This window comes from Epinephelus fuscoguttatus, linkage group LG6, assembly GCF_011397635.1.
Source record: "Epinephelus fuscoguttatus linkage group LG6, E.fuscoguttatus.final_Chr_v1".
NCBI classification, from domain to species: Eukaryota; Metazoa; Chordata; class Actinopteri; order Perciformes; family Serranidae; genus Epinephelus; species Epinephelus fuscoguttatus.
The window spans coordinates 15,794,185-15,819,585 of NC_064757.1; the positions used below are offsets into that span (position 1 = coordinate 15,794,185).

At 42.4% G+C, this 25,401-nt stretch overlaps 3 protein-coding genes across 3 annotated transcripts; 2 read left to right on the forward strand and 1 right to left on the reverse strand.

Annotated features, from left to right (window-relative positions):
- Positions 1-831: 831 nt before the first annotated feature.
- On the reverse strand, positions 832-5,459 carry ccdc157 (coiled-coil domain containing 157). Its single transcript, XM_049577822.1, has 10 exons — positions 5,061-5,459; positions 4,813-4,963; positions 4,022-4,712; positions 3,862-3,939; positions 3,607-3,776; positions 3,342-3,518; positions 3,075-3,243; positions 2,678-2,817; positions 2,481-2,551; positions 832-1,296 (listed from the first exon to the last, which is right to left on the reverse strand). The coding sequence occupies exons 1-10, from the start codon at positions 5,306-5,308 to the stop codon at positions 1,041-1,043; spliced, it is 2,151 nt and encodes a 716-aa protein (XP_049433779.1). The 5' UTR covers positions 5,309-5,459; the 3' UTR covers positions 832-1,040.
- sf3a1 (splicing factor 3a, subunit 1) lies at positions 5,376-11,126 on the forward strand. Its single transcript, XM_049577821.1, has 16 exons — positions 5,376-5,488; positions 5,615-5,694; positions 6,501-6,610; positions 6,712-6,916; positions 7,015-7,272; positions 7,366-7,440; positions 7,532-7,682; positions 7,765-7,961; positions 8,214-8,331; positions 8,429-8,736; positions 8,839-9,081; positions 9,166-9,370; positions 9,866-10,020; positions 10,357-10,458; positions 10,549-10,620; positions 10,714-11,126. The coding sequence occupies exons 2-16, from the start codon at positions 5,647-5,649 to the stop codon at positions 10,813-10,815; spliced, it is 2,349 nt and encodes a 782-aa protein (XP_049433778.1). The 5' UTR covers positions 5,376-5,488; positions 5,615-5,646; the 3' UTR covers positions 10,816-11,126.
- Positions 11,127-11,378: 252 nt separating this feature from the next.
- On the forward strand, positions 11,379-22,999 carry LOC125889738 (TBC1 domain family member 10A-like). Its single transcript, XM_049577824.1, has 9 exons — positions 11,379-12,084; positions 13,545-13,644; positions 14,871-14,978; positions 15,247-15,353; positions 15,471-15,585; positions 17,651-17,716; positions 18,241-18,430; positions 18,530-18,684; positions 19,822-22,999. The coding sequence occupies exons 1-9, from the start codon at positions 11,903-11,905 to the stop codon at positions 20,350-20,352; spliced, it is 1,554 nt and encodes a 517-aa protein (XP_049433781.1). The 5' UTR covers positions 11,379-11,902; the 3' UTR covers positions 20,353-22,999.
- Positions 23,000-25,401: the final 2,402 nt, after the last annotated feature.

The window sequence follows — 25,401 nt, forward strand, 5'->3', positions numbered from 1 at the left end:
CAAAAGACAAATAATTCAACTTGGAACCTGGGCCTAAAGGTAATGAAAGTTATGCACAGAATTTCAAAATGACACAGAATAAACCCCATATAAAACTAACTAAAGTGAGGTAAATGAAATGACACATCAGGTGTTCATTCAAGTAGTACTGGGCAGAGATCAGTGTTTGTGCAATTAGTAATATTATTTGCAGTCACTCCCTCATACTTGGTCACTATCTTACATCATTATGAAAACACAGACACAAGAACAAATAAAAGATCTGCTTGACTGTTTACTCTGACACAACCTAAGTCTCTTGGGCGCCATATTAGACTCAGATTACACAGCCGAGTTTGTTGCATCTCAAATTACCGCTGCAAAGCAAGCCTCATTAAGTGTGCTGCAGAAGCAAAGATGACAAGCAAGTGGTGTTAATACACATCGATCTACAGTATGTGTGGTCTAAAGCTCAGAGCACTAATGAGACCTATGACTGATTATCTTGGATGGACTGAAGTAAAGGTCTGTGGTGATTCAGCAGCGTATGAATCCTGTGAATCGTGAGAGTACTTGCGTCTCCATGGAAACATCCGACTCCCCACCCTTGCAAGATGGCATATAAAGCTTTCGATATATTTGTCTCCGTGTCATTGTCTGTGTGACACTTAAGGTTGTACATGACATGACCACATATTTACCCAGAGCCATGTGACTCAACTGCTGTGAAGGCTGTCCATTCAGATACATCCAGGTTTGTTTGAGAAGCATCATATATCCAGAAACATAATGTGCAACAGCTACCAATGCCCTATTTAAGCAGCAGTAAAAGAACAGTCCTCCTCATGTTTATCCACAGTCAGTTTATTATATTGAAATCAATGAGAATGTAGTGGTAACGGTGGTATTCCACTGTAATAAGTGTAAACAGTGACAGTGTAAAACTACAAAAAGTGGGTATGGTATAATTTACAATAAGACGTCATAATGTTGCCAGATATCCTTCTACAATGCTGTGTTCTTTCTCTCTCCAACTGCAAAAGCATCTTGCATTTATGCATTCAGTTTAATTTTTTCCTCTGATTTAAGCTTCTGGAGTGAGAGAGGAGAGAACCACTGCGTGTTTTTGTATAGGTTTTAGCAGCATTGGAGCCTGTGTTTAGGTGGAGGGTTTGAAGGTGATATTGCAGGGACAGGGGGGAGGCAACAGCAGTGGACACATGATCCCCTGACCCAGCTGACTTCAGACCACTTTCCCCTCGTTTTCCTCCCCTTCCTCTGTGACTGTAGCCCAGCCCTGTTGCACTGCAGCTCTGCCTGTGGGACAAAGGAGATAAAAGGTGATGCTAGAGAAATGGTGTAAACATGTATACTTAAAGTTCCAGTGTGTAGGATTCAGGGGGATATCTTTGCAGAAGTTGTATATTATAATAAGTAGGTTTTCTTTAGTGTATAATCACCTGAAAATACGAATCCTTTTTTTGTCACCTTAGAATGAGCCATTCATATCTACATAGGTAGCGAGCCAGAATGACATGTTGCACCACTATGTTTCTACAGTAGCCCAAAATGGACAAACCAAACACCTGGCTCTAGATAGGGCCATTTGCATTTTCGCGTTGGCCACCATAGTTTATAGCCCCTCTACGACAAAAGCATTGGAAAAACAGCTATTTCAGTCAGGAAGACCTTAGTCAAAGAAAGCTTTATTCCAATTTGCATATTCCTATGCAGAAGGCCTCTTCCTTGCACCTATGTAGAAAGCCTAAGGCGGCGGGAGCACACCTCTCTACCCTTCTGTGTACCTACATGAAAAGCCTTAAGGCTGAGAGAGCACACCTCTCTGCCCTTCCATGTGCATAAGAGGAAAGCCTGAGGCAGAGACAGCAAACCTATCTGCCTTTCCATACGCCTACATAGAAAGCCTAAGGCAGGGAGACCAGCAGCAAAGACCCCCCGGAAACAGAACAGAGCAGCATCAGTGAAAAACAGAATGACATTGATAAGTCAGATACAGCATGAAAAGGAGGAGCTGGGGTGGAGTCGGGTTGCAAAGCGGCTTGCAGAGGAAGCAGCAACAGTAGGCAGGCCAAAGCAGTTTAAATAGGGCGCTCTGAATGAGATTTGCCAACTGGTTGCATAGAAAGCAATCATGTGATCTATCAGCTGACTCCCTTCCATCAGTCAGCTGCTCCATCAGTTGAGTGGGCTGTTGATTGGGTGCTAATTTTTTAAAATGTGAAACTGCTTTATTGAGTGTTTTTACCAGTTTTGATCACCTAATCCACCTGTGTTGGAGAGGATTACACCGCTGTGGATAATTCAGCTCCCGGTAAAAACCTCCTTGAACAATGAACCCTGAAGGAGTTCTGACCAGGAGAAGTTTCAGCTGGCTACAATCTGCAACCCTCACTGCCAGATGCCACTAATATCCCCCCTAAATCTTACACGCTATTCCTTTAATGTGTTTAAAAGTGCAATTTGTAACAAATCTAACTTACAACTGACTTGTCTGCATTTCTACTGGTGTGCTGGGCGGAGAGAGGCTCCAAGCCTGCTGAGGTGAGGCTTCCTGTTTAGGAAAAAGACACAGTATTAATATAATTTTCAACATCCACAAAAGCAGCTGAATGTACCTCCTCTTTCAGGTATATTCATGTGTAATACACATTAATTTACATATTTTCACCCGTCTTACCCCAGTGGCATTATTTTGTGCTCTCTCCCTCAGTTTCACAAGGCTGGTGTGCAGGGTAGTGTTTTCCTGCTCCAGAATTTTTATACGAATGATATTTGCCTGCAGCTGTTGCTCCATATCCAAAAGCACATTTCCTGTACCTTGGAAATATGAAATGAACAACATGTAAAAGCTTAGAACATGACTACAGCACTAAAAAAGGAAGTAGCTGGGAAATGGCTGTATACAAAATTACTTTTTCAAGTACTGCATGTAGGTCTGTATGTGTGTATTCCACAGAGAGAGCTGGTGCTCCAGAGGAGTGTTAACACTGCTATGTACATTTAGGTAATTAGGTAATGTAGATGACTTGTGCAACACCATACTATTAAATAGACAAATATAAATAATAGCTTACTCTGTGGTTGTGTATGAGCAAGAGGGCTGAGCTCTGGGAAAGCCACCAACAGCCTCTCCCTCTCCTCTAAAGCTCGCACGTGTTCCTTCAGCTCAGCCACGCTGTTCTTCAGCTCGCCTACGTGCATCTCTAGTGTCTGCTTCTCCTTTTGGAGCTCCAAACACAGGTCCTGTTGGAGAGAAGCATCACAGCATGTGTCCCTGGGTTTCACAGTCTGTATTATGAAATGCTGGGTATTTGGCACTAAAGAACTCCAGTATAGGCTACCTGCTGTTGAGTGAGCTGCACCTGCATTTGTTCCTTCTCCTCTGATATCTGCTGCAGCTGACTGTGAAGGTCGATCTGTCTCTCCTCCCTCTCTCCCAACTGCCTCTGCAGCTCTTCACACTCTTCATCCAGAGTGTCAACTCTCTCTAACAAAGATTTTTGCTTTGCCTGCATTGACTGCGTGCACAAAAAAAATGTAAAAATCTATTTGAATACTTTAATGTGACTAATTCATGGGTTTAGCAGTGTTTGTCCTCACACTGACCTCTTGCTGACGACAGGCGCTGTGGTACTTGGCACTCTCTTTGTGGAGATGGAGTTGAGTTTCAGAGATCTGAATCTCCAACTGCTGGATCCTTTGCTGTAGTTTACAACAGGTCTCTTGTTCTATGTGCAAGGTCCTCACTTTCTCCTGTAGCACATTCTTTTCACAGTCTACCATACAGTAGCAAAATCCATCATACAGTGTATCAGGATATCTTATAAGAGTTTATTTTGATGCAAATATGAATATCCTTACCAAGTGCCTGTAATGCATCTTGCTGTGCTGCTACTTTCTCTTTCAGTCTGGAATTACTCTCCTCCAAGCACAACATCTCTGTTATAACGATAATAAAAAATATAGTAGTAAATGTAATTTCAGTGATTTCCCGTCATATTTATTTGTTAATTTTCTGCACCTCTCTTGAGTTGTTGTTGCTCCTCTTGTAGCCTTTGCTCTGTTTCTTTCACAGATCTCTGTGCTTTCTGCAGTGAGAACTCCAGCTGGACTGTGTTCGCTTGCTGTTTTTCCATTTCTTGCTTGAACTCTTTCTGTGTTCTTTCCAGCTGAGACTTGAATCTGGCCCGTTCTGCCTCTGCTGCCTCTAGTCTGTCTTTCAGAGGCTGCACGGTACCCCGCACATCCTGAAGATGTTTTGCCAGCCGGCGCATGTCTCTGACCTGCTCATTGGCCCACTGGGTCACGTCGCCTGCTGTCATGTGTCCCAGCTCCAGGGTCTCCTCCACAGCTACTAAGAGTGGCTGCAGAGATGAAGGCAGGCTCTCACTCTGGAGCAGTTCCACCAAAGCATGTCCTGTTTTTCTCACAGTGGACTGTGCTTGGTGACATGCATCACAGGGAACAAGGGATGATTCAAAAGTCTGGCAGCCAACGTTGTGGCTGTCAATTTTAGGATTGCACAGGGCGTTGTGGGTAGCACTGGAGGGTGCATGATTGTGTGGCAAAAACTTAAAGGAGCTTGTTGAAGACTGAGCAGATAAGCAAGGTGTGCTTGTGCTATTCTGGGAGGACAATGATGACTCTGTCTCTGTTTCATCACAGTCAAATGTCTTTGCTTTTGTCTGTTTCTTGATGTCTTTGTAGGTCTCCTAACAGAAGACAGAAAGCATAAAATGTAATCAGATTTATCAGTTCTTTGTTAATGTGTTGTCATTCCTTTTACATTTTTTAATTAAGTAATGTGCCTACCTTGAGGTTGGCAAACTGAACTAAATTACTCCAGTAGTTTCTGACTACAAGACCAACTGACAGGCATCTTTTCTGCGGGGTTTGTTCTCTCCTGTGGCTGCACCTACTTTGCTCAACATAAGCATTGAAGCTTTGTAGAAGAAGCAGCAGTCTTGTGCAATGAGAGGAGAGAGAAAAGACAGGTCCTGTTTTAGTCTTTGAGAAACATGGTATTTGTTAATCTGATATAACATTAGGTCATGTATTACCTGTCAATCACCAACTCCAACAGCACAATGTGGGAGTGCTGATTGAATGCATCCTCCCCATCCACAAAGTCATATTGCTCCAGTAAAGCTACCATGTCCAGATTACATGACAACTTATCAGGGAACTTCCAGGAGGAAAAGGGGACTGGTCCGGTTCTTGAAAACACGTCCAGAATCGCACCTTGAAGGTCGACGAGGTCTTTCCGGAGACTATCGATACAGTCCTGACGACCCAACAACTGACTCATGTCTGACAAGTTAGCTTAGGCTAATTTTTCTGTGTGGCAAAGCAATAAAGGGGAGTGGGTGTAGCTTGTTGGCATCACATCACCTTGGCAACCTGCGAAAAGCACTTCAAGTTCCATAATGCTTTGCGGCTTGTATCCGGAAGTAGTACGTCTCCATTGGGTCAACGACAGCGCGACGCAGTAAGTGTTCAACTACAGTAAATTTAGACTTTAAGTTGTACTACACAGTATTCAGTGCGTTGTATGTGATATAAGTGGTGTTTTTTTAAAATACACAAACTCTTCTTGTTGGTTGGGTGTTCGCAGGTTACCTCCAGTTTGACAAAGAAGACACAGCCATGCCGCCTGGGCCTGTTCAAATTGTTCAGCCGGAGCCCAACAACAAGGTGACGATACCGCTGCTAATGTTAGCAATGTAGCTAACATACTGTTTCTGTGGGGGGAAGCTAACGAACAGTTAACTTATACTTTACATTACTGTGAAATTTCTCGACGTATTTAGTGTAACTTACGTAGGTGGCGTCTGTTTTAGATAATCACCACAAAGTGCAAGTCTTGTTAGCTTGTTAGCGTTCCCCGAAGTAACGAAAAACGCAGTTACATGTTTTGAGATAGCTACTGAGACTTTTGCCATCATTATAACTCAACGGAGGAGCAGAGCAACTTGGTTTGTTGGCTAAGGTTAAATGTATTGAAAATCCACATTTGGAAAAACTCAACAGTGACGTTTCTTTGCAGAAACAACGTTATAGTTACACAAGATAATTCACAGGTGGAGCTGAAACATTAAGCGGTTATCATAACTTTTCTACCACAAATCGACAATAATCCTCTGTGGGTTGTCCACAACCCGGATATTACTTTATAGAAAGGGGTATTCTGTTGGGTGTTAGGTTTATTTCAAATGTTTATGGTGCTTTGAATGCCACAAGTCAACTTACATTTCCTCTATCGAACTGGGATGATAGGAAGAGCATTACCAAGATTTAAAACCCTTCATATGAAATTAAATCCATATGCATGGCATGATATTGCAAGCGATAAAGCAGAGGGATTATTTTTGCAAATTGGATGAAATGTAAGTTTGAGTAGTTTCAAGTTTACATGTTTGTAGTGAGCTAGGAGTAATGCATGATTTGATATTTTTTTACTTATGCATATTCAGCCTAACAAATGTAATGTTTGCCAACAGAATGATGCACCATCAGAAGAAACCCCGGCCACTAAACCCATCGTTGGTATCATATATCCACCTCCTGAGGTCCGAAACATAGTTGACAAGACCGCCAGCTTTGTTGCCAGGTTGGTTAATCCATATGTATCAGTCTTACCATGTTTTATAAAGCTGCAATCTTAACTGGATTTCATGCCTATGATTAAACTAATTTCTTGTCATTTCACAGGAATGGACCCGAGTTCGAAGCAAGAATCCGTCAGAATGAGATCAACAATCCAAAGTTTAATTTCCTCAACCCTAATGACCCCTACCATGCCTACTACCGTCACAAGGTCAATGAATTTAAGGAGGGCAAAGCGCAGGAACCATCTGCAGCCGTGCCTAAGGTTATGCAGCAGGCCATGCAGCAGTCGCAACAGCTTCCTCAAAAAGTAAGATATGGCATTTCAGTCTGCTGTCTTTTATTTTCATTTCTTATAACTGTTAGTATTCTTTTTTATGACAACTAATATTTTCTGTTTGTCAATAGGTGCAGTCACAGGTGATCCAAGAGACCGTCATCCCCAAAGAACCACCTCCTGAGTACGAGTTCATTGCGGATCCTCCATCAATCTCAGCATTTGATCTGGATGTTGTGAAGCTCACTGCGCAATTTGTTGCTCGCAATGGTCGCCAGTTTCTTACACAGCTCATGCAGAAAGAACAGAGGAACTACCAGTTTGACTTTCTGCGGCCACAGCACAGCCTTTTCAACTACTTCACCAAACTGGTTGAGCAGTACACTAAGGTGAGCTGACAGATTGTGCCTCTCTGATATTATAATTATTCTGCCTGGGTGGCGATGCTTAACTGTACCTTGATCTTGTCTCACAACATATAGATTCTGATCCCTCCCAAAGGTCTTCTGACCAAACTGAAGAGAGAGGCAGAGAATCCAAGAGAGGTTATGGACCAGGTAATCCCCTTAAACTGTGACTGTTTCTCAGAGTAAGCATTTAATAGTGTGTTGCCCGTGTTAATCAGCTGTCTGTCTGCACAACTATCAGGTGAGGTACCGTGTTGAGTGGGCAAAGTTCCAGGAGCGTGAGAGAAAGAAGGAGGAGGAGGAAAGAGAGAAAGAACGGGTGGCATATGCCCAAATTGACTGGCATGACTTTGTAGTGGTTGAGACAGTGGATTTCCAGCCCAACGAACAAGGTAATATTGCCACAGATATTATCATCTTTAAATGTGCAAAACCTTAAATAATGCATCTATTTTTGCGTCTCTATTTCCCCAGGCCACTTCCCCCCACCTACGACACCAGAGGAGCTTGGCGCTCGCATCTTAATCCAAGAGCGCTATGAGAAGTATGGAGAGAGTGAGGAGGTGGAGATGGAAGTTGAGAGTGAGGATGAAGATGATGAACGGGAGGTTAGGGGTGAAGGCCAGCCCTCACAGCCAGATCAAGACACGCAAGTGCAGGACATGGATGAGGTAAGAACAGATGAAGTAATTCATCAACTGCGACTTGTAAACTGTCCATCCTTGACCAAATGCAGGCCCTTTTATTGTTTTATTGAATTCACAGCGATATCGCTGGTTGCCTTCTTTTTTATGTCTTATTTTCCTTTTCCGTACAAGTAAATTGACAATCTGTGTTTGCTAATGTCTGCTTGAAAAGAAATAAAAGACAATAAGTGCTGGTAACACGATATCATTATTTGCCACCCCTTCTGTTTTCTTCAGGGATCTGATGATGACGAAGAGGGCATGAAGGCTCCACTGCCACCAGACAACCCTATGCCACCCCCGCTGCCTCCAACTCCAGACCAGGTTATTATTCGCAAAGACTACGATCCCAAAGGTAACACTCGCTTCCTTAGATGAGGGAATGCCAAGTGTGTAACAAGCTATTAATCTGTGCAATGTGTGTTAATCTCATACTTTTTTTTTCCTTTCAGCTTCCAAGCCTCAGCCGTCAGTTGCTGCTCCAGATGAGTACCTCATCTCACCAATCACTGGTGAGAAGATCCAAGCTAGTAAGATGCAAGAGCACATGCGCATTGGTCTGCTGGATCCACGCTGGCTGGAGCAAAGGGACCGCAGCATCAGAGAGAGGCAGACTGAGGATGAGGTCTATGCTCCTGGTCTGGATATTGAGAGCAGCTTGAAACAACTGGCTGAGAGGCGTACTGATATCTTTGGTGTGGAAGAGACAGCCATCGGTAAGAAGATTGGTGAAGAAGAAATCCAGAAGCCAGAGGAGAAGGTGAGTACAGATATGGGTTTATATTACACTGTGTGGTGTTAAAAGAAATCCTGAGTTTAATGAAGTTGTGTTGGTTCATTTTTGATCTTTTCATGTTAACAGGTTACTTGGGATGGCCACTCAGGAAGTATGGCTCGTACCCAGCAGGCAGCACAGGCCAACATCACCCTGCAAGAGCAGATCGAAGCCATTCACAAGGCCAAAGGACTGGTGGGAGAGGATGACACTAAGGAGAAAATTGGCCCAAGCAAGCCCAGTGAAATTCATCATCAGCCTCCCATGCCCACTCCAATCACTTTGCCTAAACCAAGTCCCCCAATGACGGTGCCTCGCCCACCCCCCTCTGTGAGTTACTTTTAAAAACTTGTCATTGGTAAATGAATTAAATTAAATAATGAAACAGCCAACTTAAGTATTCTTTGTCAACAGGTTGCACCAGTACGCACCACTCTCCTGTCCGCTGTACCTGTAATTCCAAGACCACCTGTGGCTCCTGTTGTGCGCCTTGCACCAGGACAAGTCATAGCATCAATGCCTCCCATGATTCCTGCTCCCCGCATCAATGTAGTCCCCATGCCGCCATCAGCACCTCACATCATGGCCCCCAGACCACCTCCCATGGTTGTTCCAGCTGGTAAGATGAAGGTCTCCAAACACCTGACATTTGTGACGACCCTCCTCCCATACTCTAGATGGTTCTCTTGCTGGTTCTCGTTTGTTGTGTTGTAGGAGCTAAGAGGAGGCTCATTTGTCACAGCCCAGGAGACAAATGAGCTTGCTGACAATAATGATAACTTATTAACAAAACATAAGTTAAATCAAACAGTACAGCATGTATCGTCAGTGATCAGTAATGTAGTGCATGTGTGGGTGCGTAGCAGTGTGTGTGGATGATAAAGAAGAAGAATCCAGAGCTGTCCTCAGGCTGAGAGAGTAAGACTGATGACTGAGAGAGAGGTATTTATACCTAGGTGTGGCTCAGCTAGCCATAGAGAGTACTGAGAGTACGAGAGGAGGGTCGTCACACATTTCACTGACATTCAGAATAACTAAGCATTGTTTTGGAAGTAAACTGAAACTTCCTCACAGAAAGCTCATTTTAAATTAAAATAACTGCTTTTTCTACCAGCATTCGTTCCTGCTCCTCCAGTACCTCAACCCCCGAGCTCTGCTCCTGCACCACCAGCCCACCCACCCCCACCTCATGAAGATGAGCCAGTCAGCAAGAAGATGAAGACAGAGGACAACCTTATTCCAGAGGAGGAGTTCCTTCGTAGGAATAAGGTTTGTTAGAGCAGTGAAATGTGACTGGTTTAATTTCAATAGTTGATGCAATCGGCGGTCGGAATGAAGACAACATCCAAAACGCAGCATTCAAACTTTTTTGACAGGTCTTCAAATATACAGTGTACAGACTAACAACCAGATCAAAGTTATGTATTTGAGTGCGTTGGTTGAGACACTATATCCTTAGATTTCACTGATAAGCCAACCTCTTCAATAAACAAAGTAGGTTTAGTTGTAATAAATATGGTCAAACTACTGATTGAGCTTGCAACACCTAAGTTCATCCTACTCTCTCGCTGTCTTATCTTGAGCCTAATTTTTTTTCCTCTCCAGGGTCCTGTGGCAGTCAAAGTACAAGTCCCCAACATGCAGGACAAGACCGAATGGAAGCTGAATGGCCAAGTGCTGAATTTCACTGTCCCACTCACAGATCAGGTATGCAGATGTTGCCTTATTGTCTCCCTCTTTTTATTGAGTGTAAACCTACTACATTCTCATAGATCTGCAAATGCAATATCCCCACAGGTGTCTGTTATTAAAGTCAAAATTCATGAAGCTACAGGCATGCCAGCAGGGAAACAGAAGTTACAGTATGAGGTAAACTTTTCCTTTGATCTCTTTTTAAACTTCCTTTTAACCTTTTAACCGGACTGATTCAATAATGCGATTTTTTTTTTTTTCCCTTTTTAGGGCATTTTCATCAAGGATTCCAACTCCCTGGCTTATTACAACATGAGCAACGGCTCAATCATTCACTTGGCACTGAAGGAGAGAGGTGGAAGAAAGAAGTGAGCCATGCAGCAAGGAGGAGAATATTTTACTTGTGCATGTTTTGTCACACATGTTTCCTACTCCTGTCATGTTATTTTAGTTGAATGATACTTTCAGAGTTATAAAGCGCTTTTCGTACAGTATGAAAAGAGTATGTTTCTTAAATGTTGACATAGAATGCTAAATGAATTATACTTCACCCTGACTGGAAGGCATGTCCTTACACTGTTGGTTCAACTCTTGATTTGTTCATGATTGATATACAGTATTTGGTGACTTGTAACGACAAATAGAGCCGCATTATGCGAAATAAAATAAATTAAAAAAATCAATCTGCTGTTTGTTGCTTCATGATGATGTGTAAGGTTAGCAGCTGATTTGTTAGTAACAATGCAGGTCACATGCTCTGATGCACAACCATGTGCACTAAAAGCACAGGATTAGTGGTGTAGACTAAATACCACAGTGACTAAATAAGTCTACAGTAGACCTTTGGATGACACAGCACAGGAGAGACGTACTGCATTTTTCCTGACAGGAGATGCACTTCCTGAGGCAGCCACTAGGGGTAACCGTGACATGAAGACTGTAAATCCAGCCCAGGACGGCAGACAGGGTCGAGGTAAAATCTGTCCAGCACACTCGGGATGACAGGACAGCGAGCCAAGACAACGTTTACCGAGAACATGACAAAGTAGACAGTTTACCAGCTTACATAGTTAATGGCTAAATATGAAATACAAGCTGACGTTATATAGCGTTGGTTTGTCGAAGATAGGGTCATTGTAGAAATAGTTTTGGGCTGTGTTTGCACTAGCAGTTAAGGCTAACTTTACGTTAGCAGCCCACCATTAGCTGGCTAATGTTAAGTCTGGATTCAAGTTGACCTAGCTAGCTAACGCGTAACCTAGTTAATGTGGCTTTGACAGTCATAGCGTAACGTTAGATAATAATTACAGAGAGAGCAGTAGTTGGAAAGTTTAACTCGCGTCGAGAAATCATGGCGTCGATGCTGACAACATATGCAGAGGAGCAGTTTTGACTTTGGGCTGTCAACAAGCTCGCTGACGTTAGCTGCCCTGGCTAGCCAGCTAGCTCTCTCGCTACCATGGCCAAAATAGAGAACGGCCGTCAATCGGTGGACACAAGAAGTATCAGGACTATTAGCAGCAGTCACATTGACGATGAAAGCTCTTTGGGATCAGACTCGGAGATCAATGGATTCACCAGCGACAGACAAACCGATAAATATGGATTCATTGGTGGGGCACAGCAGCATACGGAGGAGTCGTAAGTTTGTCTCAACTCTGCACTGATTTATTGCCATTGACTTCATGTGTGTTGCCTTGTCTGTGTGCTCGCAGCTACCAAAAATATGGGCAGTATATTTTTTAATCTGCTTGCGTCAGAATTGAGAACAGGGTTAGATTGTAGCAGTTAATCTAGTTATGATTACATACCACATGCTGTGTTAGTGTTGTCTTGGTGCCTCTGTACAACACAGCTCCCAACCAGCTGCGTGGCACAGTGTGTTTTTAAACCCAGTGTTTGCCTCACACAATATGCCAAATATAAAAGCCAGAGGCAAGCAGATTATGATTGATGGACTTCATGTTGCATGATTCTTCTTCTTTCAGCCATATAAACCATTTTCTCATAGAGATATACTGGCCTGTTCTTTTGTAGGAAAAGCTGTAAAAGCATTTCACACTGTGTTGTTGTTTTCATTTGAATCAATTTATTCAGAGCCTTCAAGGCATTTTGCAGTGTTTTTTTCTAAGGCCTTTCTTTCTTCCCGTTTTTTTTTTTTTTTTTTTTGACTGGGGGCCCTAAGCCTACATTATAGCACTGAAATAGTGGAAGGAGTGAGTGAAAGTTGTGCCAAGCACTGGCTGGCTGGGAGCTTCCTGTTTTCTGGAGTTTTGGCAGACTTGGAGCCACAGCTCTGGTGCCCCGTTACTAGAGGGCCTCTTTTGGCTCACAGCTTTATAGGTGGTCACAAACCCTGGGTTTAACTTACACTGTTTGGCAGTGATTGAAAGTAACTCACCATTGCTTAGCTGGAGTGTAACATATTGTCGATCCCCAACATATAGCCTACAACTTTTTTTTAAAACTGAAAAAGGGCAGTGCCAAGTTTAAAAAAAGCAGTCTTTGAAGACGTTTTAACCCTACAATTACAGGCTTGTGCCGATGAGATAATTACATACCTTCGTAAAGCATCAGACCTCATTCATAATGTAGGTTAGACTCGCCTACGTTTTCTTTTTCGGCTGGAGAATATTATGTGCAGTCCCTAATTTTTCTTGCCTGTAAATGTTTTGAAGTTGAATTACATCATGAGACAGTCAAATCCCCACTGCAGATCTTTGAGCTTAAACAGGCCTTGCCATTATATCAGCTAGATCTGTGTTTGTGTCTTTTATAGTCCCCTCAAAACAAGGTTGGTAGTTGTTATTTTTGACTCAGTGCACAGTTTACTGACTGCATATGAGCGATGGCCACCCACGCAGATCTGATGGTACGAGCAGAAGAAGAAGAACAGCCTGTCTGAGGATGTTTTCCCAACATACTGCTGCTAACATCTGCCTTTTTTAAGTTTATCCAATTAAGAGTTTTATTACAGACTTACCTAATTGGAAAATATGCACACCTTTTTCAGATACCATACATTCTCATTTGGTTAAGTGTCGATTGAATGTGAAAAAATTGGAAATTTACTTATCATTTTTCCTCCGTTGTGTCTCCAGAGCTCAGGATTTGCCTCCCCAGGTGCTCAGGCAAAGGGAGGTGAAGTGGTTGGACATGCTCAGCCACTGGGACAAGTGGATGATCAAGAGATTCAATAAGGTCAGCACCAAATTCACTTCCACAAAATGTCAACCTGCTTGCTTGTATGTTTTGTACAGTGCAGGCCATGTGGATAGGCCAGATCTGAATTTGCTAATTATTTAAAGAAAAGCCACTATCTTAGCTTTACCACTCACTGTCTCCAGGCAGCATTTTTTCAGACCTGAGTGGTTTGTATACATGATCAGACAAGGCAAATGACATTGCTCAAGTATTTGATTGCACAAAGACAACACGTTTGCAGAGACATTGTTTGCAGCTTCACTTGTCGAGCTGGTTCCGTGTGAAACGCTGTCAGCAATTCAGCACAGAGTTGCTACTTCAACTCATTTCCATGAGTCAGCAGCAGGGCAGGACACAACCCATCCCTTTATCATCTCGTGCACCATGTGACAAATTGACAGTCTCAGATTCAGGGTGGGGCTGTCGTGACTTCCTGTGAGACAACCATGTAATAAAGGTGCTGTGAGAATAAAGTATAGCTGTATTTAAATGCAAGACAGCTTTTCAGTGTGGAGAGCACCTTATGAGACGGAGAAGCAGTCTATTTGAGCTGCAAGTCTGTTAAATACCTGAGAAGGTCAGGGTTTCTGATCCCTTATTTTGCTTCTTTGGTTCACAATAATGTTACAGCTGACTGTCCTTGGGGAAGTGTGCCAGTGTCATATAAAACAAACAAACAACAGAATCCAGAAATGGTAGTTTCAGTGGTAGTTCAATCGATCTATTGTGTCATAAATGGCTTGTGCCTCCTTATGAAAGATTATAGCAACACCACTACTTAGACACCCTGTCGGTGTTATGAAGAGGATGTACAGTTGTGCACCACTGCACACTGTAACTAAATACAGTTTGGGTACATTAAAGCCACTTTATTCATTCTTCATTCAGATTCAAAGCCAAGCAACTTGTGGTGTGTAGCATTGCACTGGAAAACTTATGAATATCAGACAAATACATGTCAAATACATTTAAGTTAACCTGGGTAATCATTTTCAATAGGTGTTTTTCACAGCTGATAGTGAGCTGTTGCTCTGGGGTTTGAACAGATAACTGCATTGCACACATGCTCAAGAAGAGGAACCAATACCAGCTGAAGGATTCAGTGCTTTTACCACAAACTGTACATACTGTTCCAGGCTTTCTTGCCTTTGGCAAGCCATTATCACACTAGCCCCTTTTGTTTCCTGCTGTCTTTGGTGATCCCTTGTTCCACTGTGGCTCAGGTAAGGCTGCGGTGCCAGAAAGGAATCCCTCCTGCTCTCCGAGGTCGTGCATGGCTCTACCTGTCAGGGGGGAAGGTGAAGAAAGAGCAGAACCAAGGGAAGTTTCAGGTCAGAGAGCTTTCAGTTTTACTTCCTCTTTAGGGGTTCTTTTATGCCGTATTTTAGGCTCACAACATTTATAAATGTCATTAGAAATTGTTACTGAAACTCTGGCCATGCCACCAGTGTTTTTCGTTTGTTGAGCACCCTGATGTGCTCTACACAGGGCTGCAGCCAGTAAGTTCAAAATGTAAAAGTCTAAATGTGAAAGCACACTGCCCTTAGTGCTGTTAGTGTCATAAAGAGATCTGACAATCTCCTCTGTGTGCTTTGTCAGGAGCTGGATAGCCAGCCTGGGGACCCCAAATGGGTTGATGTGATTGAGAAAGACCTCCATCGACAGTTTCCATTCCATGAGATGTTTGTGTCACGGGGAGGACACGGGTACGCTGTCCGACATGATGTCACATTACACACTGGAATTAATGTCATGGTCCTCCTGTTTGACAGTCTATTTGATTGTTTAACTGATTTGTGTGTTGGTGTTGTGATGCTCTGCAGGCAGCAGGACCTGTTCCGTGTTCTTAAGGCTTACACTCTGTACAGACCAGAGGAGGGATACTGCCAGGCTCAGGCTCCCATTGCTGCTGTGTTGCTTATGCACATGCCTGCTGAGGTACGTCTCTCCACCACAAACACCATAAAACTGCCGTGCTTGGCGAGTGTACCATCACCATATGTTGGTAGGTTTTGAAATAGTGTGTTGGCTGTGGAATTATTGGTTGTCTGGGCCGGTGCTGAAAGATACAGTTCTGAAGGCTTGTTAATGTTTTAGCCTGTAAAAGTGAAATCCACCCGTAAATAGGAATCGCACATGCCTTTTCTATCACATTTTACAGCTCTCTTTTAATTTCTGACCTTGAACAAGTCTATTTTTAAGCTCAACAGCACAGAGACAGACTGTACAGATGATGTCATCTGGAGATAAGTCCCGGAGCTGCTCCAGAGACCGAATAATATTTTAACTCTTAGAGCATTACGACTTCAGTCATGGTGACTCTTTTGGGGTGGAGATGTAGATTTTCTAGCAGAGCTGCAAAATTCGTACAAAAGTCTCTAACAAAATTCTACAAACCCTGCTCATTTCTGTTTAGTATTTGTAGCTTAGTTGTTAAGCTTTGTAAATGCTGTCTACTGGTCTCTGCCACTTTGTTGCCTAGAGAGGCAAGTTTATTGATCACAAAAAAATGTTTTGATATGTCAAGAGGAAAGTCCTCTGAAACATTGTTAATTATACACATTCCATGATTAAAGAATACAAGTTGTAACTAGTTAAAGGAGCTGTATGCATCATTCAGAGCATGTCTGTAACCTTTTTTACACAGAGGTTGCGCTATAGGGCCGCTACTAGTCTCTTCTTTATGCCACCTTCACATTTTTACATAGAACCAAACAACAGCAGCATCATGCCGCCCCAGTGTGTGATTTCAGACAGCATGCCCTCATCCTGGAGGGAAAAGAGACGTGATGGGCGTGACATGTAACACAACAGCGCAGCCTCTAGTGTGGCATATAACATAAACATCACCATCGCTTTGTACACAACAGTGGTGACATAACATGGCAGTAACAACAATTTACTGTCCCTGTTATATGGTGGCTGATTTCGCCCTCTGCTCAGAGGGTAAGGAGCTCCTGGATCTCATTGTTTTCCCAGTTTGCTGGTATTTTCACCTGCTTTTCTTTTTCATCGAGTTTGTTGCTTACTGCTGCTAGCTGCTTTTTAAATCTCCTGGTGGTGGGTTGTACCCATAACACGTTTTCGAAACAATCAGAAGGTGGCTGCTACGCTTCCATGAAACCTGAAATCAGTGTTAACAGCCGTATTAGGGCAATGCAGAGTGGCGGCAATTAGCTAGGCCATGGGATACACATGCACTAACATGCTAACAAGCATGGGCTACAACGCACAGAGAGCGCTAACTTCATTCTTTGTTCAGGAGACTATTATCCCACTATATCTCTACACAGCAAATTGTTGTTTGCTGATACATTAATCTAAATAATCTAATCTAAATGTTGCATACAGCTCCTTAAAGAGATACTTTGCCAATTTACAACCAGGTCTGTGTCAGTGCAATGTGGGCAGTGTGTGCATATGAACTGTATTTGACCCCAGTCCCAGCAGCTGCAGAAACTCCCTGCTTGTGCTGTGAGCAAGAGTCTACTGGATGACACAGAATGACGCATTTTGTGTCATCCCTGATATGTTTAATGTTATTTGGCAGCAGGGCAGGGAGCTTCGGGAACTGGTAGCACAGGGGGTTCCTTCACACTATTCATCTGCACACACTGCCCACACCAAAGTGACACACACCTGGTTGAAACTCAGCAAACAGTGCCCTTCAATTAACCAATCAACATGATGAACATTAAAAAAATGTAGAGGATTCTGATGCTGCTGACGTGCTTGCATCCTAATAATATACATAATGTAATGATTTAGTTTCTCATATTAATTTTACAGTTCTTGTCTCTGAGGTGTGAACATTATTTTCTCTTACACCTGTATGTTATGCAACACACCCAGAGTTTTTTTTACAGCAGAATAAAACAAGTGGCTAGATTTTAGCTTTTATTATCAAAGTCAAAATTTCCAGTATTACCTGCCTCTCATGTGAACACGAGGAAATGAACGGTTCCACTTAGTTTCCTGACATCATCTGTATGTGTTTCCACAGGATGCCTTCTGGGGGCTGGTCCAAATCTGTGAAAAGTACCTTCCTGGCTACTACAGTCCTGGCTTGGTGAGACTGACACACATACAAGCATGCGTGATGACATCACATTTCACTCTATTCATTTCAGGTGTTGGACGGAGGAAGGAATATTACTTCATCTGACTTAACTGTTACAACAACTATAATCCAGGTGAACTACCTGGGCTGTGGCTGTGATTACAGTAAAACTGAATGCATTTTTGTTGTTGCAGAGTGTGCAGTGTGCATGTTATAACTTAGTGATGAAATCAATGGGGCGTTGTCAGTCTTGTCAGACCATAATTTATCATTGGATTACTTACTTGCTTACACATTTTGCCTGATGATTACTGTTCAACATTGTTTTGTTATTCTGTGACTGACTTTAAATAGAGACAAGACTCACTAATGAAATGTTTCCTTAGAAAAACAAACAACAGCACGATGCATTTGGCCAGGTTTATTTTTAATGGATGAACATCCACGTGTGCATCAGGTTTCAGCCCCAACAATACAGAGTACAATGGCTTTTGTTTTCTCCGTTAACGCTTCCCTACCTGTGTCTCCTTCAGGAAGCTATACAGTTAGACGGAGAGATCCTGTTCGCTCTGCTGCGACGTGTCTCTCCACTAGCCTTCCGCCATCTGGAGAAACACAAGATTGACCCCATCCTCTACATGACTGAATGGTTTATGTGTGCCTTCTCCAGGACACTGCCCTGGGCCTCTGTGCTGCGTGTCTGGGACATGTTCCTCTGTGACGGTAACAATGGCTTTATAGCACTGTATTTGCAGTAGTGCCAGATGTTGTAGAACTTCTTCACACTGGTGCTCAATCATGTGGCTCTTCTCTTCTTCCCAGGAGTGAAAATAATCTTTCGTGTGGGTTTGGTGCTGCTGAAGTGTATGCTGGGGACCCGGGAGAAGCTGAAGGCTTGCCAGGGACAGTATGAAACCATGGAGCTTCTCAGGGCCATCGAGACTCGATACATGCAGGAGGGCTTCCTCGTCCGAGAGGTAACAGCAGAGGAGTAGCAAAATGGTGTAGCGACACGGGAACCAGAATGCATGTTCCAAGTCACTTGTTGGCAGGTGTTCACCTTGCTTAATTGTCCATGTATTTGCCAGCTGCAGAAGGAGTTAGTTGAATATATCCATCAAGGGCTGAGCCATATAGAAGAACACACATAATACTTTAAATATTTTCCTGTTTCATCCTCATTATATTTTTCCTTTTGCTTATCTACTCTGGAATGCCAGGTTTTGTGTCAACACACATTATAGTGTATTGTAATTTCAGTATGGTTGGTTTTTTTCAGCTGTTGGGTAGCTGTTTACTTGTATAAACAACCTAAATCTACCTTAAGAAGACACTATGGGTCTTACAGTTCGTGTTGTTTTGGATAAGTTAGAAAATGTGGCAGAACACAAAATAATACCAGATGTTTTTGGTTTTGGAAGATGCCTTACAAAGGTCCGTCTTTGTTTACGTCCTCCAGCACAATCTGTCCAACTACAACTAGCCAGAGACAATGACGTGTGTGAGATATATTTGAATGGAATGCAGTAGTTAGAAAAAGTACATTTAGAAAAAGCAAAGGCATCTCTTATTTTTATATCATAGAATGTTTCTCCATAATAGCATTTCATATGGCAGGTTGAGATGTAACAAAGCACATACTGAGGTTTGTGTAGGACGTGAACAGTCTTTGTTACTGACAAGAAGTCCTTTTACACTGGGATAATCCTTAAGCGATGTAGTAGAGTGTTGTGTCACCCGTGAACAGTGGGTGTTTAGAAATGCAGCCAAGGAAACGGCAGAGACTCTGTGAGCGTGAATTGAAGTGATAGAGACAAATTGACCAGAGTGCTGGTTGGTCAGTGTCTGGTTCCTGTGCCAAGCTTTGTATGAGTCTCTGTCCAGGCTAACAATACCGCCTCTTATATGAAGCGTTGTCTCGACTGTGGGTGACCATGCATCCACAGCAGCCCTGAGGCCCTTTGGCATTTACTGACAAAGTTCACATTTTTAACACAATGGCCAAACATGGAAGGAACTTGTTGTATGTTTCAGCAAGGGCTTGTCTTTTTCTACACATTTCCTTTGAATCTGAATATGCCTTTGACCTGGTGACATGTCTCTTCCTGTTGCAGATTCTAGAGGTGCCAGTGACGGCACGAGATGTGGAAAGGGAGCATCACACCCAGCTGAAGCGCTGGAAGAAGAACCGCGGAGAGCTGAACTTCAAATCCCCGCCAAGGATGCACGGCGCTCGGATCATCATGTTGGCCGAGCCGCCAAGGCGCCAGGACCTGCAGCAGAACCCCACCATTGTACTCGAGGTGCCTCAGCCCACGCCGCAGCTGAAGAAGGGCAAGGAGGAAAAGAAAAGCAAGAAGAAGAAGAGCATGAAGAAATCCCAGCAGGTTGTGGAGATCCCTAATCCTTACTCTCTTCCCACTGACGTTCCACCGCCACCTTCAGAGCCACCAGCTCCACCTCCAGTCATCAGCGAGACGCCACAAACCGTGCCACAAACTGTGCCACAAACCGTGCCACAAACTGAAACAGACCCACTTCACCGGCAGCAAGCACCTCCTACAGACCTTCCCCCTGCCAAAGAATCTCCTCTTCAGCGATCCACACAAAGCCTTAGCAGCGCAGAGCAGGATACATACCTGTAGCTCTACAGCAGTCAGTATGTGTGAGCGTGTGTGTGTGTGTGTGGACGAAGCACCAGCACCCTTCAACAAACCACCAGCCAGCCTTGCCAAGGTCTATTATTCTAATGTTGGACTGTTTTTGTATTCATTTATTCATTGTAGACACCATTTTGCCTATGATATTATTGATACACACTAAAGCATCTTTGTTACGTGTAAAACTACGTTGATGCCTACGCCATTTTTCCATTTGAAGCTGATGTTACCGCCTGTTGATGCTTGACGCTCTCATTCAGACCTTAAAGGTGCAGTCAGTCTAATCCAGTACACTTTATGTCAAATCCAGCAAATACCTCCTCATGGTCTGCTAGCTGTCTGTTCTGTGTTTGCACTGGGGGAACAAATGTAGTGTGCATACGCAGCCCTGACTCTAAGTGGTAAACAAAGCGAGCCACAACACTACTTTAGTCAATCTGCGATAGGTGCGTTTGTGCTTGTGTACAGGACAGGAGAAAGGCCATGGATGTGAAAGGAGATACATGCTAATATGCTGAACTCCATAGCTCGAATATCCTCCAGAATTGCTGACTCCACCTTCAAGTCTTACGCTTCATTTATCCTTTTACGTCTGTGCCTATGCAAGCTGGTGCTGGCACCCTATGTGCACCCCCAGGCACACATAGTATCGCAGCAGATTGCTTGCAGTTTCACACAGGAGTGTTGGGACCAGAAGTGCGTGGAAACCCCACCTCCTTGCACTGATGTCCCTCTGTAATGTCTGTGATGGGTTTTTCAGGAGGTTTCTCTGCAGCTCCCTGCGAGCCCCGCAAGAGAGAGACGGTCTCTGTGGGAGCTCTGTGCAGGCTTTTCCACAGAAGTATGTATTAGGCATTAGTATTCCGTTTTCAAGGGAGACATGTTACTGTTATTGGGAGCAAAGTCATTTCCTCAGTGCAGTGTGGTTTCAAGGTTTAAATGGGACTTAAGGAACAATGAGGTGCCACAGCTTATGCAGTTTTTCTATACAGTGAGTTCATTAGTAATACTGTGCTGCAGTGGATATAAACTCCTGATACAACATCCACGCTTTCAGAGGTCTTAAGCCATTATATTTCATTAGGGTTTTTGTCCACAAGAGGGCAGCATGGCAGAGGTTTCAGCTGTTACATTCCCTGTTAGTACAGCTGATCACAGCAGGGATGGGATTCACTAACTTTGGGAGGTATTATTCTGAGATTGAGCTTCTGTTTTGTTTTGTTTTGTTTTTCCAGTTAGGAAACTTGTGCATTTCATGTGTTATATTTTCATTCTTTGAATTGCAAATCATCTTCCTGAATCCACAAGTGAGTCACACCACACTGTGTTCATTCCAGTCTTTTCCTACAAGCGCTATTTATTGAAAGAACAGTTGAAACATGAAATTTGTTGTTTGTGCATGCCCTGCTTGTACACAAATGGTCACTTTTTTGCAGAGCCTGTTGAATTGATGTGGTTTATACTCCGATAATCACTGTGCTAGGCACCTCCAGCCACTTTAAAGCAGCAGTAATTCACGTTACTTTGGCAGCAGAGAGGAGAACGCTGGACATTCCTCACTGTATGACACATTCCTGCCTTGTTAAAAGCTAATCAGTCTGAGAGATGTCTCTTGCCAAATGCAAATCTGTATAAGGAATGTGTTTGTGCATGTGTTTCCTGTGACATCTTGGACAGTGAGTGCTTGCAAATCACCTAATGGTGCTGACCTTCCTTTTGGTGTTACTTAAATATCCAGTTGGTGCCAAGGAGATCTTGTGGTTCAGTTTTGTTTTTAATATTTTGCTAGAATTTCCAAAGCAGATCAAGACTGTGTTGTTTTGAGATGACCTACGACTGCTACCGGTGACGAGGCTTATTCTCTTAGTACAGTCAAGGAATCAAGTGATTTCAAGGTTTTTTCAGAGGGTTATTCGTAGCATTTCTCCCTGGTTTATTTCTTTGGGAAATATGGAAACATGCAGGGGTTATGTGGCCTTCTTTTCTTTCAGAACATATTGGACAATCTTTTTTTTGTGACAGTCCAAGTCTGTTTTCTAACTTTCATAACAATGATAAAAGGTAAAGGGAGTTTTGACAAGCAGAAGCACACATGTAAGATGTGTTTGTGTATATAATTATATAAAAAAAAAGTCTGCTAAAAATGCATGTTGGGTCAGATATAAAAAGCAACAGGGTTTAAAAGGATAACACGATTTCAAGCAGTCACGTGCCTGTATGCAATAGTTTTTTAGTTGCTTATTATACACACCTCACTTTTTGCAGATATTTTAATTTAATGCTCATTGTGTAGATACGACATGTAAAATAACAATTTGTTTTGTAATGAAATCTATTTTTCAGTGTATAATGCTATATTTTATTGAGCAGTCAGAAACTGCAGAGGGGACATCTTTAAATCAACTAAAGTGTAGGACAATTTATTTTAGATCAACATTTGTAACACTAGAAAAATCTGAAATTTGGGAGTAACTTTTGCAAGTGAAAATGTTTGTCATACTCTGAAGACAGATTGGTATTATTTTACCATCACATTAGGATAATAAAAGAGATGTTTGACAACCATGGGGCAGTATGCATCATCATGAGTTTAAATTTTACAAATAAATTTTTGTGTAAAGCCAATTTAAAACCTCCTGTGTCATGTTTTATTGACTACCATAAGGCAGGTAAATGTCACGTTTTCACCACCAGGTGGAGCTCCAGAGTCATTGCTCTGAAATGAAGCAGTGGTTTACTGGCATGGTGTTGTGGCACCCTGGGGTGGGGCCAAAAGTTCCCCAAGATGTGTTCATTTATATTTTTTACTGTAGGTTTTTCATGTTTCACCACATGAAAAATTAAAAAGATACGTGCATGGCATTTTTGCATTACTATGTCAGACACATCAAAATAGAGGACATAGGCAATCTTACATTTGAACAGCACTGTTTGAGATGCAGTAGGTTAAGATTGGTGACAGAACTTTGAATAATATTTTTGTTGTTCAAGTTCTATTTGCCTGCGCAGCAACATAACTTAAAAACAGTCGGTTTCTTAATTTCTTATGTTTTATAACTTTTATATTAGTGGGGCGGCATAGCTCAATATTTTTCTAGAATCCTTAAATTTTGTGATAAAAGCACCAAATTTGGCAGATGTGTTGACATATTTAGAACAAATCTGGACATTGCGGCATCAGAAACTCGCCCCCTGGTGGCCAGAACAGGCAATTGAATCCTATCTGCCCTTGGGCCCATCCTGTTAATTGGTGGAGCCAATGGTGGTTAATTTTAGTGGATTATTTTTCTACAAATACCCAGCATTGATACATCTGTGCAGTTTCTTCACTTACACTGCTCTGTGCTCTCTAGTGTTCAGATATCCTGAATTAATTGAACTAAATCTATTTTCAAAATGCACATGAGAAAAAGTTTAAAATCTCCAGAGGATAATATGCATTCAGTGTGAAGATTGAAAGAAAAGGAGTATTAAATAACCCACTACCAATTTCATGGCCTCCTGATTATAGTGACAGTGACACTGTAATCTATGAATGTTTTTCCCCCTTTTTTTCTTCTTTTCTCATAATAGTCAAGGCCTTGTTGTAAAAACAGCTCTATTATTAAGGTTCCACATTGTTGCAGATGGCTGCACTAGTTAAATATCATATGTTCAAACTGTTACTGTGTAATTGTTAAGTATGTTCACTGAACATTGTTAAATGGCCTTATAAATAACTATAAATCTCACCATTGTGTTGGATGTCTTTAATTTACTATTGTCCTACATTAGAATGAAACATATTTTTCCGTTTAACTGGTCTCTTAATTATACTTGTGGTGCTGAAAACATGGTAACAGCAGTTTGGGGGGGTGCCCAAAGTGTTCTATTCCAGTATATTAAGCTATAAATGTACCACATTTGACACTTTTATCGCAAAACTGAACAATTTTTTAGCTATGCCACCCATTTTATTAGTTTGCTAGCAGAATTATACAAAAACTGCCTGACCAATTTTCACAAAATTCGGTGGAGGGATGTAACACATGCCAACTTAGAATACATTAAATTTTGGTGTTGATCCAACTCAGGGGGCATGTCCATGGGCCGCCCACACGTGGCCGCCCATTCCCTTCCATTCATTTTTTGGATGAGGGTTACGCGAAACTGTCCAACTGATTTTCACAAAACTTCAAATGGGAGTGAATCTGGGGTTGAATTTTATTTTTGCTGCCACGAGTAGTTACAAACAGTAACTAACAATCCTGCATAGTATAGCCTACCTTTCAGATAATTCTTATAACAACACACAGTGTTACACACATGCGTATTGTGAGTGTGGGCATGGGGGATGCCATAGTTCAAATAAAAAGTTTGAAATTTTGGGACATGCGCTTATTTGTCTTGCGGAGAGTCAGATGAGAGATATTGACTGTTCACCACTGTTATGTTTATACAGTGAATATAAGCTGCATCCAGGAGCTGGTTAGCTTAGCTTAGTACAAAGAGCTGTTGGGAGAAGTTTGTCTCTCAGGCTTTCTGCCAGAAAAGGAATTTTTGGTGAAGGTTAGGAAGAATAAAAATCATGATTTAGGTTCAAATGAATAGATTACTGCTGCAGGCAGATTTCTTGCATGGGCGCACAAAGACAGGAAACACCAGTCTAGTTATCAACAAGTTATACAAGCTGTAACAAGTTAACAGGTTATATCTCAGCTGTTTAATGTATTAAAAACCTGTTATATGGTAGACTGTTCTTGATCTTCATTACTGAGGTTTTGAGGTGCTGGCATGTGGATTTTGTTACCTTTGGGCAGAGTCAGGCTAGCTATTTCCACTGTTTCCAGTCTTTATGTTTAGCAAAGCTAACCAGCTGTTAGCTCCGTGCAGCTACACATTTAGCATACAGCTATTTTTAGTGACATCTATTTTTTCCCCATAACTCTTGACAAAAAAAAAAGCGAATAATATTTCGCAAAGATGTGGAACTTTTCCTTTAAAACATTTGGAAACCACTGAAGGTGTGGTACCGCAAGGTACTAAAATAGGAAC